This window comes from Leuciscus leuciscus (genome assembly GCF_965113295.1).
Source record: "Leuciscus leuciscus genome assembly, chromosome: 5".
In the NCBI taxonomy this organism is placed as follows: Eukaryota; Metazoa; Chordata; class Actinopteri; order Cypriniformes; family Leuciscidae; genus Leuciscus; species Leuciscus leuciscus.
The window spans coordinates 35,722,563-35,741,095 of record NC_138729.1 but is presented as its reverse complement, the minus strand read 5'-3'; the positions used below and the strand labels follow the sequence as shown (position 1 = coordinate 35,741,095).

At 36.7% G+C, this 18,533-nt stretch overlaps 2 protein-coding genes across 2 annotated transcripts; one reads left to right on the top strand and one right to left on the bottom strand.

Annotated features, from left to right (window-relative positions):
• The first annotated feature begins 1,425 nt into the window (after nucleotides 1–1,425).
• On the top strand, nucleotides 1,426–6,913 carry dpp7 (dipeptidyl-peptidase 7). Its single transcript, XM_082169292.1, has 13 exons — nucleotides 1,426–1,724; nucleotides 1,882–2,023; nucleotides 2,110–2,249; nucleotides 3,080–3,243; nucleotides 3,467–3,602; nucleotides 3,704–3,785; nucleotides 3,870–4,036; nucleotides 4,291–4,351; nucleotides 4,451–4,569; nucleotides 5,463–5,619; nucleotides 5,706–5,770; nucleotides 5,980–6,050; nucleotides 6,673–6,913. The coding sequence occupies exons 1-13, from the start codon at nucleotides 1,572–1,574 to the stop codon at nucleotides 6,782–6,784; spliced, it is 1,569 nt and encodes a 522-aa protein (XP_082025418.1). The 5' UTR covers nucleotides 1,426–1,571; the 3' UTR covers nucleotides 6,785–6,913.
• On the bottom strand, nucleotides 6,775–18,404 carry man1b1b (mannosidase, alpha, class 1B, member 1b; the record flags this gene model as incomplete). Its single annotated transcript, XM_082169503.1, has 12 exons — nucleotides 6,775–9,374; nucleotides 11,017–11,148; nucleotides 11,258–11,452; nucleotides 11,540–11,660; nucleotides 11,741–11,931; nucleotides 12,036–12,224; nucleotides 12,332–12,480; nucleotides 14,768–14,947; nucleotides 15,131–15,222; nucleotides 15,322–15,470; nucleotides 15,614–15,759; nucleotides 18,332–18,404. The coding sequence occupies 12 exons, from the start codon at nucleotides 18,402–18,404 to the stop codon at nucleotides 9,168–9,170; spliced, it is 1,824 nt and encodes a 607-aa protein (XP_082025629.1). The 3' UTR covers nucleotides 6,775–9,167.
• Nucleotides 18,405–18,533: the final 129 nt, after the last annotated feature.

Below are 18,533 nucleotides of genomic sequence, written 5' to 3'. Positions count from 1 at the left end.
TATAAATTTAAGATAGCCTATATGTAACACCATAAAAAGTATTATCTTAGATACAAGTGAAATATCTAGGAATGTGCAAATCTACTTTCATTTAACCTCTAGTGTTATCTGCATATATTATTTACAGTAAATTGCGCTATAACCTATACTTTTGTAAATAATCCATCAAGGGCTCCTCCAACGCTCTGTATTTAAAACAACATCTGTTGCCAGACTTGTTACAGACTTAACCCGAAGGTTGCCAGTTAGATTCTCAATACCGGCATGGAAAATGTAGAGAATGAACTGCGTTCTCTTCCACCCTCAATACCACCCTCAATACCCATGACTGAGGTGCCCTTGAGCAAAGCTCCTAACCCCCAATCTCTACCCAGGTGCCGCACTGCCCACGGTTTGCATGTGTGTGTGTGTGTGTGTGTGTGTCTTTACTACTCACTGCTCCTATTGTAGGGCTATGTGATGCTGAGGACAAATTCCGAGTCACTGTCACTATTGTGTATTGAGCTGTTCAGTTTGTAGTCCTAAAACCCAGAAGTTGTACATAATATGTCTAAAAAGTTACTTTTTACAATACTTTTTACATGTGCATTATCCTGTGTTCTATGTTCTAGGCTATGAATGTTAGAACTACATAGTAGAATTACAAGTTTCTTCCTGTTCTTGTTTACTGGCTTAGGAGTGAGTGTGAGTGTTAGAAAAGTTGGCATGGTGATTAGTTAGTGAACGATTTGGGGTTTGTGAACGAATCCATTTTATTTAATGCTAATTTGAATGATTCAAAAACTCACTCATAAAATATAATAGACACGTGTTTCCACCTACTGGCGTAGCGATGTAAACTGCAGAAAATGCTCACTGAACAAACCTAATCCCAGTGAACTGATTCAACATAATTAAATCACTTGGATGAATCGAAGTCCCCACATACATAACCACGAATAGCCTTCAGGTTTGGACTAACTGATGTAATGATTATGTTCGATCCACAATGGGCCACATTTGCAATTTACAGTTTTTCCAATTTATATATATATATATATATATATATATATATATATATATATATATATATATATATATATGTTATATATGTTCAATCATATATATAACATGATTTAGAGGTTGTTATTTGGATTTTTTTTTATATACATTAGTGCACATCCTCTTGTGTAACCATTGAAACATATTGGCAAGAAAGCCATTAAATTGATTACACTTATGGATTCCACAAGATGTATTTATTTATGTATCCTTCTATATAGGTCTTGTTTTTATGCATTTTATAATAGAAATAATAATAATAATATTAATAATAGGCTAATCCGCTCATTTTGACTGTCACTTATTTAAAAGCATGAAGACTTTTACTTTGAAATGGTTCCTGACTTTTACTCTGACTGAAACTATTATTGTGTCAATTATTGTTAAACTGCGAAATTGCTCGGTGTATTGCTAAGACAACCTTTAACTTGAAAACGGTGTAAATCATGTACTTTTAATCCAACAGAGATAAGTGACTGTCAGTAACTTTTATAGATGACACAAAAGTCACATGACAGTTATGTGATCACATGATAATCATACTAGGCTGTAAAGATTTCTTTGAACTCCACTGGATTTCTGACTTGATCTATGGGGTCTTTGTGAGAATGGCTGCACGGTTACTTTTCCTTGGATTCATGTTGCTGATCCTCGGTGGAAAGGCTGAGACACGTTTATCCGTGGTAAGTTCTGATCTGCAGTTAGTTGTATGTATTTTGAAATCGTATTGTTACTGATAGGCTATTCCAGTTGTTTTCATACAGTTTCTACCATTCTTTGCTCTGTTATTCCTTACTGTTCTTTGGCATTTTCTTTCTTTCATTCTTTCTTTCTTTTAAGGAAAAGCTCAATAATGAGGTCATCCCATCTCACAGAGACCTTGCTGCTGATTTCAAGGAAATGTATTTTAAACAGATTTTAGACCACTTCAATTACAACAGCCTTGGCAATGGCACATATGCTCAACGTTACCTTATTACAGGTAATCTGCCACACTGTCATACTCTTAGTCTTAACTTTATCTTTTTAAATTATTTTCATACTGAGTGCAATATGTGTTTATTCTAGATCAGTACTGGAAGAAAGGCTACGGACCCATTTTTTTCTACACTGGCAATGAGGGGGACATATGGGAGTTTGCACGGAATTCAGGCTTCATCACAGAGCTGGCAGCAGTGCAGGGAGCCCTGGTGATATTTGCTGAGCACGTAAGATTTCATGTTCAATCATATGACCATGGAGGAAGTTAGACATTACAAAAGCATAGATGTCCAGTCCACTTTATGCAGTCAAACAATCTACACTACTGGTCAGAAGTTTGAAATAATTCAGATTTTTGAAAAAAGTCCCTTATGCTCACAGAGACTGCATTTATTTGATAAAAAAAAATAATAATATTTGAATATATTTTAAAATGTAATTTATTCTTCTGATGGCATAGGTGAATTTTTCAGCCGCCATGACTTCATTATGTCATTGTCACATGATCCTTCAGAAATCATTGCTGATTTGGTACTTAATTATTAGCAATTATTATCTGTGCTCAATTTTGTGGTAACCATGATACAAAGAAATTCAGGATTCTTTGATGAAAAGAAAGTTCAATGAACAGCATTTATTTTAAACATGAATCTTTTGTAAATTTTTAAATGTCTTTACTGTCACTTGATCAAAATAATGTGTCCTAGCTCTATTAATTTGAGTAAAAAATTATTTACCACAAACCTTTGAATGGGAGTGTATCATGGTTTCCACAAAAAAAAAACACACACACAACTGTTTTCTACTAATAATAATAATAGTTTCTTAAGGACCTTATCAGCATACTAAAAGGATTTCTGAAGGATCATGTGACACTGAAGACTGGAGTAATGATGCTTAAAAGTAACGGTCAGCTTTGCTATCACAGGAATAAATTAAAGTATAAAATGTATGAAGTTATTTAAAATTGTAATATTTTTTACACAACATTGCTGTTTTCACTGTGTTTTTCAGTGTATACCTGTCCATTAATGTTTACCTTTGATTTAAACACTAGAGGTATTATGGAGAATCTCTTCCGTTTGGGAAGGATTCATTTAATATCCCTGAGGTGGGGCTGTTGACAGTGGAGCAGGCCCTGGCTGACTATGCGGTCATGATCACAGAGCTAAAGAAGGAACTGGGAGCTCAGACATGTCCCGTCATCGTCTTTGGTGGAAGGTAGGGGGTCTCAGTCAGCTTTATATGTATTTATATCATCCCCTGACACACACACACACACATATAAATATCCATATCCCGACTGGCTGCATAATATTTAATTATTATTAAATCAACTAAAAATCATCATAACTAATTGTAATTTTATATAATGCAATAATAATTGCTAATAATAACATTTAGATATTATTTGCTATATTATTGTGTCTGTTTTTTATGTCAGCTATGGAGGAATGTTGAGCGTTTACATGAGAATCAGGTACCCAAATATTGTTGCTGGTGCGTTAGCCGCTAGCGCTCCCATCCTGTCCACCGCAGGACTTGGAGACTCTACACAGTTTTTCCGGGATGTCACTGCTGTAAGTTCATCACACTTTAGCTTTAAAACTATAAAACAATTTCTAAATAAAAGAAGATTTTGTATTGGATTAATATTGATGTGTTCTGTTTGCTTGTTCAGGATTTCCAGAAGATTAACCCTGCCTGCAGAGATGCAGTGAAAGGAGCTTTCCAGAAGCTAAACACTTTGGCACAGCAGAAAGGTATCCGTAGCCATTCGCTCAGGATGCTTAACCATTTCCCTCTGCGTTTGTTTCATTCTCATGCTCTTTGTTCATAATCCATAGACTACAGCCGCATCCAGTCTGCTTTCTCGCTGTGTAAAACTCCCTCCACCCCAAAGGACATTCATCAGCTGAACGGACTCTTACGCAACGCCTTCACCATGTTGGCCATGTTGGATTATCCCTACAGCACTCATTTCATGGGCAGCATGCCAGCCTTCCCTGTGAAGGTACTGGACTTTTGAAAACTCTGTCACCGAATGGGAAGGGGATAGCATGAAAAATAAAAGCTTGCCACTGAAAGGCTTTATTGCAGAAAGCAAAAGCTAATGGTGTTAAACAAATGTTTCCCTGATGCTTAGTGCAAATGAAACCATTCCACCCCATCTGGTTCCATTTAAAATGGCTTACTAGTGCAGTTCCTGCAGTTGGACACACTGATGCGTGTCTTAAAGATAAAGTTCAGTACTTTTTACTTTGACAGGTGGCGTGTGAAATCATGCTGAATGGCACTGATCTTATGATGGCACTCAGAGATACTGTTGGTAAATGACCACAGATTTCGATTTCATTTTCTGTTTCTTTTTTTGTAATCCCTCTGGTCCTGAGAAGGCTCTGCATTAATTTTGTTCCTACCCCCACAGGCATTGTGTATAATTCCACTGGACAGCTCACATGTTATGACCTGTACAGTCTCTATGTGGAGTGTGCCGACCCCACCGGCTGTGGCCTTGGCTTTAACAGCAACGCGTGGGATTACCAGGTACCTAGATTAGTTCTCACTAAACCCTGAATATTAGTTTTTGGTACTTGCTGAAGGTTCACTGTAATATTAGAGCCTTGAATAATGATTAGAGAATATCATAAACGTAATTTCACAAGTTTATGCTAATAATTTAATCACACAAGTCATAAGGAAAACATTTATTTTGAGACTATAGAGTGCCTGCAGGTATGACATAATTTTGTAGGCCAACCTGGAAGTTAGCATCACCCTGGTTCCCTAGCTAAAAAGCCAATAGGATTTTTTTTTCTTTGGCTTTTGGATTACTGCATAACACAAACAAGTTTATGATTCTTACACGTTTTGTTCATCAAGATAACCTTCACAAATTAACATAACTTTTAATGAATTTTGAAGTTTAAACAATCCCCAGATGTAGAAAGCTAAAGTTCGAGTATAAACAAACGTCACATGACTTTGTCAACACCACTAAGCCATTGGCAGTGCTTTCAATCTTTATTTACACGCTGTGATGATGTTTAATGCTCCACACAAGCCTTTTTTCTTTAGTCCTTTTTCAAGACATTTAAAACCATAAAAATATCACGAGTGGTGGGTATTATTGATATATTTTGTCATAGAATAAAACATGAAAATATATTGTGTTAATAACCACAGACCTCATTTCCGGCAAACCCATTGACTTCAGGACAATGGAACTGGAAGTTCAAAATGCTAACTCATTTCCAGCTTTTAGGACTCATTTTTGCAGCACACTATTCAGCCCAAATACTTGACTTGATTTAAAAAAAAAGCTTTTTAAAGAACTTTTTTATTTATTTTATTTGTAAGTTTGCAGTTCTCTCTGATGTATTAGGTTTCATCACTTGTAATCGTATATAACAATGTCTTTATATAAAAATCTTTTTTAGGCCTGCACTGAGATCGAGATGTGCTATGAGAGTAACAATGTGACAGACATGTTCCCAGCGATGACATTCACCGAGCAGCAGAGGGAACAGTACTGCTCGAAGAGATGGGGGGTGCTGCCACGGCCAGGGTGGCTCAAGACCCAGTTCTGGGGACAAGGTAAGCTAGAACTACCAAACTGTGGATAAGTTTGTGTTTTTATTAAAAAATACATTTTACCTCACCATTTGAATGATCTCTTCTAGATCTCTCCACCGCAAGCAATATCATATTTTCCAATGGGGATCTTGATCCTTGGGCTAATGGAGGGGTAAGTTTCACTTTTAAAACTTTGTAAATGTATTATTTAAATATAAAGTTACACTCTGTATTTTTCCCCTACTAAAAATTATCTGAAATAGTTCATTTCAGAGTAATTACACTGCGTGCACTTTTTAAATTCTTTGTTCTGTTTACAAGTAAAGGCTATTTTGTTGCTCTTCTCTGTAAAACATTTAATGGAATTATTTTCGCCTGTAGATCAGGAAGACACTCAGCCCATCATTGATTGCTATCAACATACCAGAGGGAGCTCATCATCTGGATTTAAGGTGCGAGTTAAACTGAAGCTATTTTCAGACCTCAGGCAAATTGGAATTTTTTTTCTTCTCAAATCAGATCTTTTCAGGCAGAATGTCTGCACTGTTGATTGCAAGTAATCAACTGATATTTGTGTGTCCAGACATAACCAACCTATCTGCATGGGTTGCTTTGGTAATGACGTAGGCGTACACACGTATGTGATAAGGCTTTCAAAACGGATGCAGGAAAAATAAGCGCCCTATTTAGTCACAGTGACTACAGCATGGAACATCACAATATATACCAGTCTCCTCCCTCGCACATGAAAAACTCAGCGACAGAGAAGAATGGTATATAATGTACCGGCCCAAATCTTTGGACATACCGTTTGAATACTTCCGGCATTTCCGTCACCGGTTTTGACGTTATCATAAGAGTGATGCAAAAGACCATTTGAAATCTGATTTGAGCAGCCAGAGCATCCCGACTGAGACACATCTGTTGGAATTATTTTTATTTTTTTGCCGTCCAGACTTTCAGAAACCTATCTGAATATGCAAAAAAAAAAAAAAAAAAAGGATTTATGCTACTATTGAAATGTTAGATTTGGTTATGTCACCTGACCATGCTCCCTACTTCTTATTTTTTCAGGGAGTCCAACCCTGCTGATCCCGAGTCTGTGATTGTGGCTCGTAAGAAGGAGTCTGAAATCATTGCTCAATGGGTGAAGGCGGCAAGGAAGGAGCCATCATGTGTTATTTAATGTACAATTTATTTCAACATTTGTGAACTTGTAAAATATGGAATAAATCCATTTATTTTCCACAGAAATGGACATTAAAAAGATATAATCCAGAAATATTAATTTGTCAATAAAAAGAAAACAAAAACATTTTCATTATGTACAAGCTCACTCTTTACAAATTGCCAGATTGAGTTGTGGTAATTCAAAGGAATATGTACAGCTGTACCACATTATTATTGCCCCCGTTTTAGAATATTCTTTGAAATTCATGGCACGTCTTTGGTGAATGAATGATCAGAACTATGTTGATTTGTCAATATGCATGAGGAAGATGATAATTTAAGACATTGGCACAACAATTGAGAGTGAGGCATGAAAAGCCCTTCATTTTAATCTGAGATACACAAGCAAGCTGTCTTCAATTTCTCACACAATAAAAGAGAAAAAATACCCAGAAATGGCATACAGATATCAAATTAATTTATCACTTACATCGTATCGTTTTATAAATAATCACAAGTATTTATTCACAAAAAAAAAAGAATCATAAATAGCTTCACAACAGGAATGAGATGTTTAAAATAGATTGATTTTTCATAAAAACTTGATTCTCAGGATTGAAAATAGTCATTTGTCATCATTGCTCTGTATGTAAAGGCACACGCGGAACAGAACACCAGTCAATGCTCAGCCCTTGATGAACAGCTGTAATGTATACTACCTAAAAACAAACCTCTGGATAATATTACTGTAAGATTCTGCACAGTGAGACGTAATGTTCAACCAGCTTTTCAAATACAATGACATAATACATTTGTGATCGGTGTAAACAGCAGGTCTATTCTTTGATGGTCAAAAAGTTGGTAGCCCTGCATGTTATCAGTAACCTTAAGACATCCTGTACATTCTATTCTATTTAAACTCAGGCCACAAACTGATCTGCAATCAGCAGAGAAAAATGAATAACTTAAACATTCCATTTGTCTTCCTGCATAAAAACATTTGGAATTTTGAAGATTCTACAGAAAACAATCCCAAAAAACAAAATCCAATTGTTCACATTTCACAAAATATTCTACAAATACCGTATGTTAAAAGTTCATCATACACGTGAAAATACTACAGACACATTCTCATCTGATGTAGGTCCCGCGAAAGAGTGAGATAACTACATGTGCCATAATATATTATAGACCCTTATTTAAATTTTTGGGGGAAAAAACAACAACATTGTGCTTGATTAATGCTCCATTAAAAGACTTATAATCCTGCAACCACAAAAAATGGGACGAAACTGAATAAAAATCTAATAACAATAATAATGGTTCGTATGACCACCTGCTAGCGAGTTTTAACATCAAAAGGAGGTATATATAAAATAATAAACCCTCTAACTAACACCAAACTCAACACAAACATGTACATTTCTCCTATTCACAGGAATGGCATTAACATCCTTCACAGCAAGAATGGGGTTTTAGGCTCAAAACAAAAGAGAAATATTCAAATTGATTAATAATAACACAAATTTGAATGCTGTCTGATAACTCTATACTTTACAATAAGGTTTCATTTGTTAACATTAGTTAACTACATTAGTAAGCCAGAACTAACAATGTACAATACTTCTACAGCATTTGCTGATCTTAATGTTAATCTTAACATACATCAAAAGTTGTATCTGTTAATATATTAGATAATGCACAGTGAACTAACATGAACATACATTTTTATTAACTAACAAACAAAAGTTAATAAATGCTGCAAGAATGTATTGTTCATTGTTAGTTCATGTTAGTTACTGCTTTAACTAATGTTAACAAATGAGACCTTTTTGTAAAGTGTAACTACATATTCCAAATGCTCTGGAAAACAAATAAAACCATGGAAATAATTATGATGCAAAGAAAAACTAATTTACAAAGCTAAATAGACTCCCTAAGAAAGACTCCCCACAACAAAAACAGCAGTGGTTCTTTCATTCAAAGAAAATATACACACACACTAAAACCCCCAAAACACACCATAAAGTGCTTGCAGTCCCCATAAGGTTTCACAGTATGAACGTTTTTTGTTTGTTTGTCTGTGTGCTTGGGCTGAGAGACTGCACATAATGATTCAGTGGGCTAACTTAGCAGCCCAGCTGATCAAAGTATCATAGAAGCATAAATAGAGAAACTCTATTAATAGAAACATACAGATCACTAGTACACTAAGAAACTACACACCTACAAACAGATTTTTGCCATGGCTCTAATTATTTCACCAGAAAGTGACTTTCAATAAAAAAAATTAAAAAAAAAGAGTTCCTAGTGTAGAAAAAGACGGCAGTTTGGATATCAAATGTGTTCACGGCCCTGAGAGAGGTGTGTTTGGTTACGCACGTGTGCTTGTGGGTCCATCACTCTGCTTGTGGCCATATGGGCAGAGGATGGGCCTCAGTGTTGAAGACGTACTTGTCTAAGCTGATAAGGTCGGGGTCCTCGGAAAACAGCAGGTAGAAGTATTTGAGCGTCTCACCCAGGAAGAAGCTCTCCATCTTGTCTCGGGGGCTGGGATAGGACGGGTCACAGACGTTGTTTATGGATGTATAACCTCCAGTGGGAACCTGTGGGGAGAGGGACACATGAGTCAGAACAGAGTTGTTTGCTAACATCCTTGTAAACTGTTGATATGAACTGAACGCTGAATGTGAAGTTCAGAAATGCAGAGAGAGAAAGTGAAAGTACATTTGGAAAAGGAGCAAGGCAATGTTTGTATAAACCAAGCCAAATATGAGAAGCCAAGTAGCAATATATCTGACATATGAAAGTCAGAACTGAGCCAATAATATCACACTTTCATTCTGGCAGAGCACCAAGGTTTGGCTTTGAGCCAGTATAAAAAATCATATTAAGGCATTTTTCTAACCAATAACTTTCCATGATGAATGGATAAGGATGTTTAAGTAAATTTTCTATGACCTTTTGAGATTTTATTTATTTCAATGATTTTTCCTGAAAGAAAGAAAAAAAGAAAGAAAAAAAAAACCACTTGTAAAAGTCCCTGATATTTCTTTTACAGTTCTGTTACTGACTAGAATTATGCACTTTTCTAATATCGTGCATACTAAGTACAGGGACAAACTGCCACATCATAAAACTGCATCTTACATTTACATTTACATTTATTCATTTAGCTGACGCTTTTATCCAAGGCGACTTACAATTGCTATATATGTCAGAGGTCGCACGCCTCTGGAGCAACTAGGGGTTAAGTGTCTTGCTCAGGGACACATTGGTGTCTCACAGTGGATTCGAACCCGGGTCTCTCACACCAAAGGCATGTGTCTTATCCACTGCGCCACTACCACCCCCATCTTTATACTAAAAACCCCTCTGTTGCATTTGCATATACACTACACTTCAAAAGTGTAGTGTTGGTACATTAAAAAAAATAAAAAAAAAAATATATATATATATATATATATATATATATATATATATATATATATATATTTCTTTATTTTATACATATAATTATTTTATTTTTTTTATAAAAAAAAGAATTTTTTTTATATTGTGAAATATTATTGCAATAAAAAAAATTAAAAAATGTAGCAGCCATTACTCCAGTCTTCAGTGTCATATGATCCTTCAGAAATCATTCTAAAATGCTGATCTGCTGTTTAAGAAACATTTCTTATTATCAATGTTGAAAACAGTCGTGCTATACTCAATATTTTTGTCGAAACCGTGTTTTGTTTTTTTTGTCTTTTTCATGATTCGATGACCAATAGAAAATTCAAAAGAACAGCAATTATTTTAAATATCTTTTTTAATATTATTTTTAAAAATTACTGTCACTTTTGATCAATTAAATGCATCCTTGCTGAATAAAAGTATTCATTTCTTTTTTTAAAACGACTTGACTTTTGAACAGTAAACAATTAACATACAACTACATTTATTAACATTAAAAAAATATACATTTAAAACCTGCTGTAATAGTTGAAAAACTTCAACTGAGCGATGGGTTGTGGGCAATATTATCTGAAAAGAATTCACAGAGGCACACACTTCAAAAATCCAACAGAAACAGTACACCGTCTGGACACCTTTGGCAAACTATTTTCTATTAATTAATTTACATTATTTTTGAATCTCGAATACTATTTAGAATGGAAAACATGTAAATTTGGACGCACCTGCCTTCCACTATTTTGCATGTTTTAAAAACACCTCAAGGTAACTTCTCACTCTCTCACATACCTTTGTGTACTTATTGAAGTTCTGTAGGATCTCCCAGCCCCACTGCTGGTACTTCTTATCCTGGGTGAATCTGTACAAGTAGAAGAGGCTTTCCACGGTCTCTGGCCGCAAAAGGTTGTGCCGGTCAGCCATCTGCAAGATATTTCAAAATCATAAAGACCGTTTCATTTCACATTTCAAACAAACATATGTTTCACAACTGCTGAGAGTAGTGAAAACTTAAAGCTCTTCGTCAGCTCACCTTTACATTTACATCCTTTGTGCTCCCCTCATGCATGTTGAAATGAACTATCTCCGGGCTCAGACCCGTCTCCATCTGGGCATACATCTGGTAGCAGGTCTCCATCAGCTGTTCTGCAAGCTCCATATGATCAGCAGGAAGGCCGTAATGTGCCCCCAGTGCCAGAGTGCCAGGCAAGAAACATACCAAATGGTCCTAAAAGAAAGGAGAAAAAGGGGGCTAGATGAGCTATTTGACTCTTCTGAACTTGAAGGTCTTGTTATTCTTCGAGAACAAACATACCATTTTGGGACTGAAGTGTCCATGGGACAACTCTCCCACAAATGTAAGGCCTTTAGGAATAGACTTGTTCAGCAGGTTCTTCTTCACCCCTTCCACAGCCAGCAGGTAGTCATCTAACAATCTGAACCCAAAATAATTTTAATAAATAAAAAAAGCTACAGCAATACATACACATATACATATACATGAGCCTCGACTCACTCGTTCTCTGTCTTGCCTCCCTGTATCCACTGCTTCAGCAGATACTCATAGTAGCTGTCAGCTCTGGCGCCCAGCGTGTAAATGCCCTGATGGGTGAACAGCCCGTTGTTGGTATTTATAAACATCGGCACCAGCCCATCTTTCTTTCCGTCCAGTTTATGCACCTGCTGCATCACCTCCATCACAGCAAGCTACAGAAAGAAAGCCATGGATGATAAGAAACCACTTGTTCTAATGAGAACAGAACTGTTTAAATGAGTGTTTGGGTCTTAATTTTGAAAGATTATCCATCCACCTTGTATTTGGTGTCTCCAGTGAGTCGGCTGAGCTCTCTGAACTCCAGCTGAATGCTAGTGACCTCAGCTACGGTGCTGTCTGAAGTCCATCGCGGAGGATGAGCCGTTCCCTTCCCAATATTCACATCAGAATAGGGGATTTTAGAGGCAGTGTTGAAGGCGGGCATCAGCCTGGAGCCAATATCTTTCTGAAAAATTATTAATGAGATAAAAATAGCATCCAATCACCAGAACATAGTAACAGGGAGAAGAGATGTTTTGAGCTACAGGGGGTGGGGGTTTACTTCTTACTCACAGCTTTATCCAGGAACATGAGGTCTCCGGTCAGATGGTAAGTACTTAGAAGGCCCCCCAGGATACGAATGGTGCTCTCGAAAAGATTAACATCCACATTTTTATCGAAGGAGAGCTCTTTGGCCACCCACTCCCTGGCCTCTGCAAACTCTGTCAAAAACATTTATGTAAATTAAGTAAGCCACATCACATACGCAGTAAACAACTTCAGGGTACATCATAAAAAGAGTAGTTGAAGTTGAAGTGTATTTTTTTTCCGATGTATGTCAATGTCTTCATTTTAAGATGGGATAAGAAAAAAAATGCATTTACATATAGCTATTATTAAAGCTACAATATGTAATTGTTTTCGCCGCTAGGGGGTCGCTAACCTCTTTCAATAACAAAGGCGTAGATTGATGACGCAGTGATAAGCGGAATCATGGAACTTGTTGTGATGCCGAAGGATCTAATAATGTTTATGGATGAGTGAAAACATTCATGTTTTTTAAAAATGACTGTGGTATGAATCTGGGCGCGATTGCTAATGAGAGACAGATATCATCACCACACGCGAGTCCCGCGGATATAAAGGAATAAGGACATTTCATTCTACCGAACTAGCCGCAAGTGCTGAATTACTACTCACAAAGGTCAGTTTATTTGACGAATTAAACTTGTGAGGTAACGCAGCGCTGTTTCACTTGGTCTAACGTTACACTATCATACTAAACTGCATTTGAGTGTGTTGAAAGTTATGTTATTCTATGTGTTAGTTTGTTGGCTATATGAGACTAGCAGTAAGCTAGATCAACATTAGAATAACATACTGATCATATTCTAACATTTCATCATGTTGAGCTATATAACATTGATTCGTTTTATGTACATTTGCTCACCTGTCTAATAAAGTACATGCAAGAGCGGCGTCTCTCTGTCAAGTCGCAAAGCTCTGTCAAGTCCAAGTTTGTTGTGGAGCTCTCGGCATCGCGAAAACGCCACGCCGATATTGATCCTCGTTTTATTTCTACTTCTGTCCCAAAGTCTGCTTGCCATGGTCCATAATGTTTGAACGAAACAACAACAGCGTGAGCGTGCCGCTAGACGTAACGCAGTTGTCCATGTCTGTCGCCATGGTTACTATGGCAGTACAAGCGGAAACCAGGGATAACGCGGATATTACGTCAGTAACAAGCGACAAGGGACGGGCACTATTTAAAATTGTGAATTTCTCTGAATTTACTAATTCTTGGAAACATTTAGGATAATGTAAGTACACAATTGAAAGTACATTACATATTGTACCTTTAAGTCAGTTGGTTGATTTCCCAAAAAAGTGTAAAAACTGTGACTCTGTTACGCTATCAGAGAATCACTTTACACACTATCACTTTCACATTCCAGACATACGTGTACAGTGCAAGAGCTTGTTTATATTTTAGACAAGTCAAAACCGAACAGGACAACATGGAGATGCCAAAAAAACATAAACCAAACACCTTGACCTGACTGCATATATTACCTACTACAGTACACGGATCCATTCATAATTACTAAACACATCAACATACACATGACGACAAATCAAAGCATTATCTTGAATGTGTGTGGAAACAACATTAATGTACTGAAATGTGTCTGTGCATAAATACATTATGCTATCAGTGCATCAAGAGTGTACATGCACGGTCTGTCTGCGCATAAATATAACGGACTCACGTCACGAGTACTTACTGTACGACTCCTGTATGTCACTGCAATCGTCTTTACCTTGATTCCAATCCTCATCCATCAAAACGTTACTAGCGAGACGCTGGTTAGCTTTATCCAATCGAGAAACGTAGTTTACGCATCATCTGGCCATACAGCAGTGGGATATTTTGACGTTCCGTCTGTATTTCACACAGCGCGATGTGTGAGGGCTCGCGCTCTTTAGAAACAATCACAGAATTTGACAGAGCTCATGTTTTAAAGTGAAACAACCTGGAATGAATAATTCACTGAAAACGCAAAGTGAGTCTCTATTCTCTCTGCCATCTCTGATGTATTCAGCCTGGTTTTCTTTACATTAGCGCTGTTTTGGACTGATTGTTTTTTTAATGAATTCGCTTACTGGATCACTGGATAAACTCCTGACTTCTAAGATCATCTAACCGTGTGACGTAAATTACGTTGATGATGCAATTTCACGTGCTTAAGTAATTTATTTGCCTTAAATTATTTTAAAACATTAAGAAATATTAAATGAATCGCATAAGTTAACGCGTTAGGGCTGACAGCCCTAATATATACTGTATATACATAAGATTTATTTATTTATTTATTTAATGCCTTTTGACTTGGACTGGATTTTTCCAGTCCATGCCACAAGGCATTTTGGATCTTGAGAAAAGGAGACAGAAAAAAAATTGTTCTGTGTGGGCTTCTGTAATGTATTTTCTCTAGCAAGCTAAATTACCCTCTTTGAGACCCAAGATCCACATGGTGTCCAGAGCATCAATTAGGGTCAGACCAAGTCCAAACCACTCTCCATATGATTTAGAGATTGGTTTGAGCTCATCATGACCCCAAGCAAAGTCTTTGTAGCCCTTCCAGGCATGTCTAAAAGCTTCTCTCACAGCCTCCAGCCTGCTCTCAGCTAAAAGCAACAGAAACACAGGAAACAGCTGCTTCAGTGCAATCCAGAAAAAGAAACAAATTAATTCAGGCAGATCAGCTACATAAAATGTGTTTATATTTAGAAAGTATTAATAGATTTAGCAACTGACTCTTTTCCTGTTCAATATCAAAGGGAAAAAATGTAGTTGACAAAATAACAAACCACGTGCTAATGATCCTGGGCCGTCTTGGTTTTCTGTGTCTTTGGTGTCAGTATCAGAGGCCTGCTCTTCTTCTATCACAGCTCCACGCCAACTGCAATCATGTAAGAAATAAAAAATAATGATATCCTCTATACTCAGACAAAATGCACATGCTGTTGTGTTTCAGCACAGTTGACATTTAAAATCAAACCTAATGATCGGCTTTCCTCCCTCTGATCCTTTGTCTGCATTCTTAAGGTCCGGTCCATGATTTTCTTCTCCCAACAGACCTGAAACATTCGTTTTGAATTGCAAACGGTTCTGCAAGATAGGAGGTCCACGTCTACGGTAGTCCTTTCTCTGTGTTTCAGGAGGAAAACATAGGTTACTTCCACAAACTGCAAAAAGCAGCACAAAGCACAGCCTGTAACCTTGAGTTATCGGGTTACTCATGAAACGAGGGCATCCAAAAAGCAAGCAAGAAACAAATGGGTCACACTAACCTCAGAGGGCGGCTCAGGAAGAATGGATCTGTACTCATTTTTAAGGTCAACAACAAATTGCAGTTTCCCATCGTTCCTGTTCCCCCCAACTTTATCACCTGAGAAACATGAACACAGATGAGGTATAATAAGCTTCTCAATCAAACCTTAATAGAGATATTAGGTTAAAGTTGGCATTTTGTAAATGCATGTTCTAGATCTTATTGTGAACGATTCATCCATGCATGTTTAAAAAAAAAAAAAATGTACCTTGTATTTTTTTAAATCACAATGTCAAAACTGGATCTGGCTTCTCTATGGTGACATATTCCGGTTTCCTCCAATCATTTAGTTCACTTAAGCCCCATCCCTTTCTTACAACCTACTGCAAAGCTTGCATTCAGATCGGCCTCCATTCAATCAACAACTGATGGATAGAAGCAAGTCCCTGCCCTAAATCTTTTTTCTTTCCCATAATCTGTTAGTTTGCTTGGATGTACAACACAAAATAAAAAAAAAACACCGGCGCCACTGCTTGCTGTTGGTGTAGCTGCCGCTTTCACTGAGAGTCAGAGATACAAAATCCCTTTTTGATGGTGAAAGCATGATTCCCTGTCTCTCTCCAGACTGTTCATAAACTCAGTGACCAGGTCTCTGTGTACAGAGAGAGAAAACAAGCTTTCTCAAAACCAAGAAAGCTGCCTACCTGTACAATATCTCGGGGTTGACTATAACGTTTAAAAGTGCTGTCTACATAGGCAGTTCACTAGGTGTTGAGACACAGTCCGTGCTGACAGTAGCTGCGTGGGCAGCAGACTGGCACATACAGTACTGATGACACAGAAAAACGTTTATAACGTTTACATTTGACACTTTATAGACGTCGATGGCATAAATAAATTATGAAGTATTTTAATTAACATAAAATATTTATATTTCATTTACGGAGCAAGTCTAAAACTGCTTCATACCATCAGCTGATGAGACCCTGTTAATAATTGACATCAAAAGACACATGTTGTCCAACCAATCTAATTATCTAACTTCACATTATAATAAAACATATCTAACTATATTATAATAAAAATACTAAACAAACAGAAACGGGTAGCATATTTCCATAGTTGACTGATTTGATTCTATTCAGCAACCACTTCGAGAATGTTTGATTCGTTCAAAAGAACCGACTTAAAAGAGTCATTCGTTCTTATATCATCGTCGAGCGAATAAATAGTTCAGAAAACAAAGTCAGAGTATTTCAGTACGGTATTTCCACCACAGAGGCAGAATTCCATAAATATAAATTAGTTTGAATCGAGGAACTGTTATTTAGAACCGGTTCTCGGCAGCCAGATGAGCCAACTGTCAGACAACGCTTTCTCACTGACTAAAACCTGACTTAAAATTATGTCTGGTCTAAATAACCCTTAAAACTATTTATATTTTATTTAGAACAAAAAGAGTCCAGTTTTTCTCGATTTAGTGACACAATAAATCTCTCACTTTGCTACATTTCTCTGACTTATGTGGGCTTAAGCGCAGACATCAGACAAACTCGTTCACCTCTCTTCCTGAAGTATGTCGAGGCTCCAGCTGTGTGGAGCAGAGCTCTGGTCGGCTCAGGATCTCACGACGGTCCGAGGCATCACTGAAGGGCCTAGATCTCACCGGCGATCAGTCACACTCACAAAAACCTGTGGCGAATACCATGCGACTTTCGAAAGACACGTTTGAAAACCGTGAAGGATTAACTGGATCATATTGCAGCCATTTTCTTAGCTGATGTTTCAAGTGATTTCCTGGAGACGAATACACATCCAGCTGTAAGGAGGCGTGTTGAACTGTAGTACACTTACACTAGTAGCAGCAACTTGTGGCTTTTCCAAATAATCCTCCAGAGGGCGACAAACATAGAAACCTAAAAACTAATTTTGGTATTATTTATTATTTATCACACAAGCCTACAGGTTTACACTACATTGAAATGGTCACTGGAGTTTAGGTGAATGAACATGAATGTATTTTGATCAAATAAATGCAGCCTTGCATTTAAAAAAAATCTTAATGATAACAAAAAATAACAATTTAATTGGTAGTGTATAATATAATAAACTCATATTTTATATTTAGCCATCTATATATTTATGTGTTTTTATGTTTTTATCTTAGTTTTACTTTAGTAAAGTTGTATTTGCAAAACATTTTACATTCACAGTCTAATTCAGTAAATGCATGTACAAATCAGTACATATGAATGAGCCAGACCAGTCCTGCAGAAATTGATATGCACTTCCCTTCTGTATAAGCTCAAAAATACAGTTATTATACTTAAAGCTGAATGCACCCTAAATTCATAAAGTAATCTGGAGAAATAATCCTCCAGGACTTGTTTATACTTTTTTTTTTTTTTTTTTTGGCATAGGCTACTCAACAATAATAATAAAATAAAAAACACACTCATTTGAATAAAATCAGTTTGTTATTAAAACAGATTGCAATGCGTTACTTTACAATTACCAAAATTGTCATTTTTAATGGGACTGTTTTTGTATTTTGCACTCAAGAACAACTGACACTTATTTAATAATGGTCATCATAATTGGTTGATTGAGATATAACAAATTCCACCATAAACAATGGGCTCACAGCAACTGTCTGACAGCTTTGTAAGTAATTCATGTTATTAGACTTCACAAGCAGTGCCTGATATACGTTTGAGGCACATTGTTTAAATAGTACCAGATTTGGGTGCCACATACACCACATGACCAATAGTGACAACACAGAAAGTGTCAAACAAACTTTTGGCCATGCAGTGTATATCACAGTGATCTTTGTCATAAGGTGCAACAAAACCTGAATTAAAGTTTTTTTTTTAAAGAAATCATGGTTTATGGAAGTGAATGTGACAAGAGTAACATCAAGACATCATATAAATAAT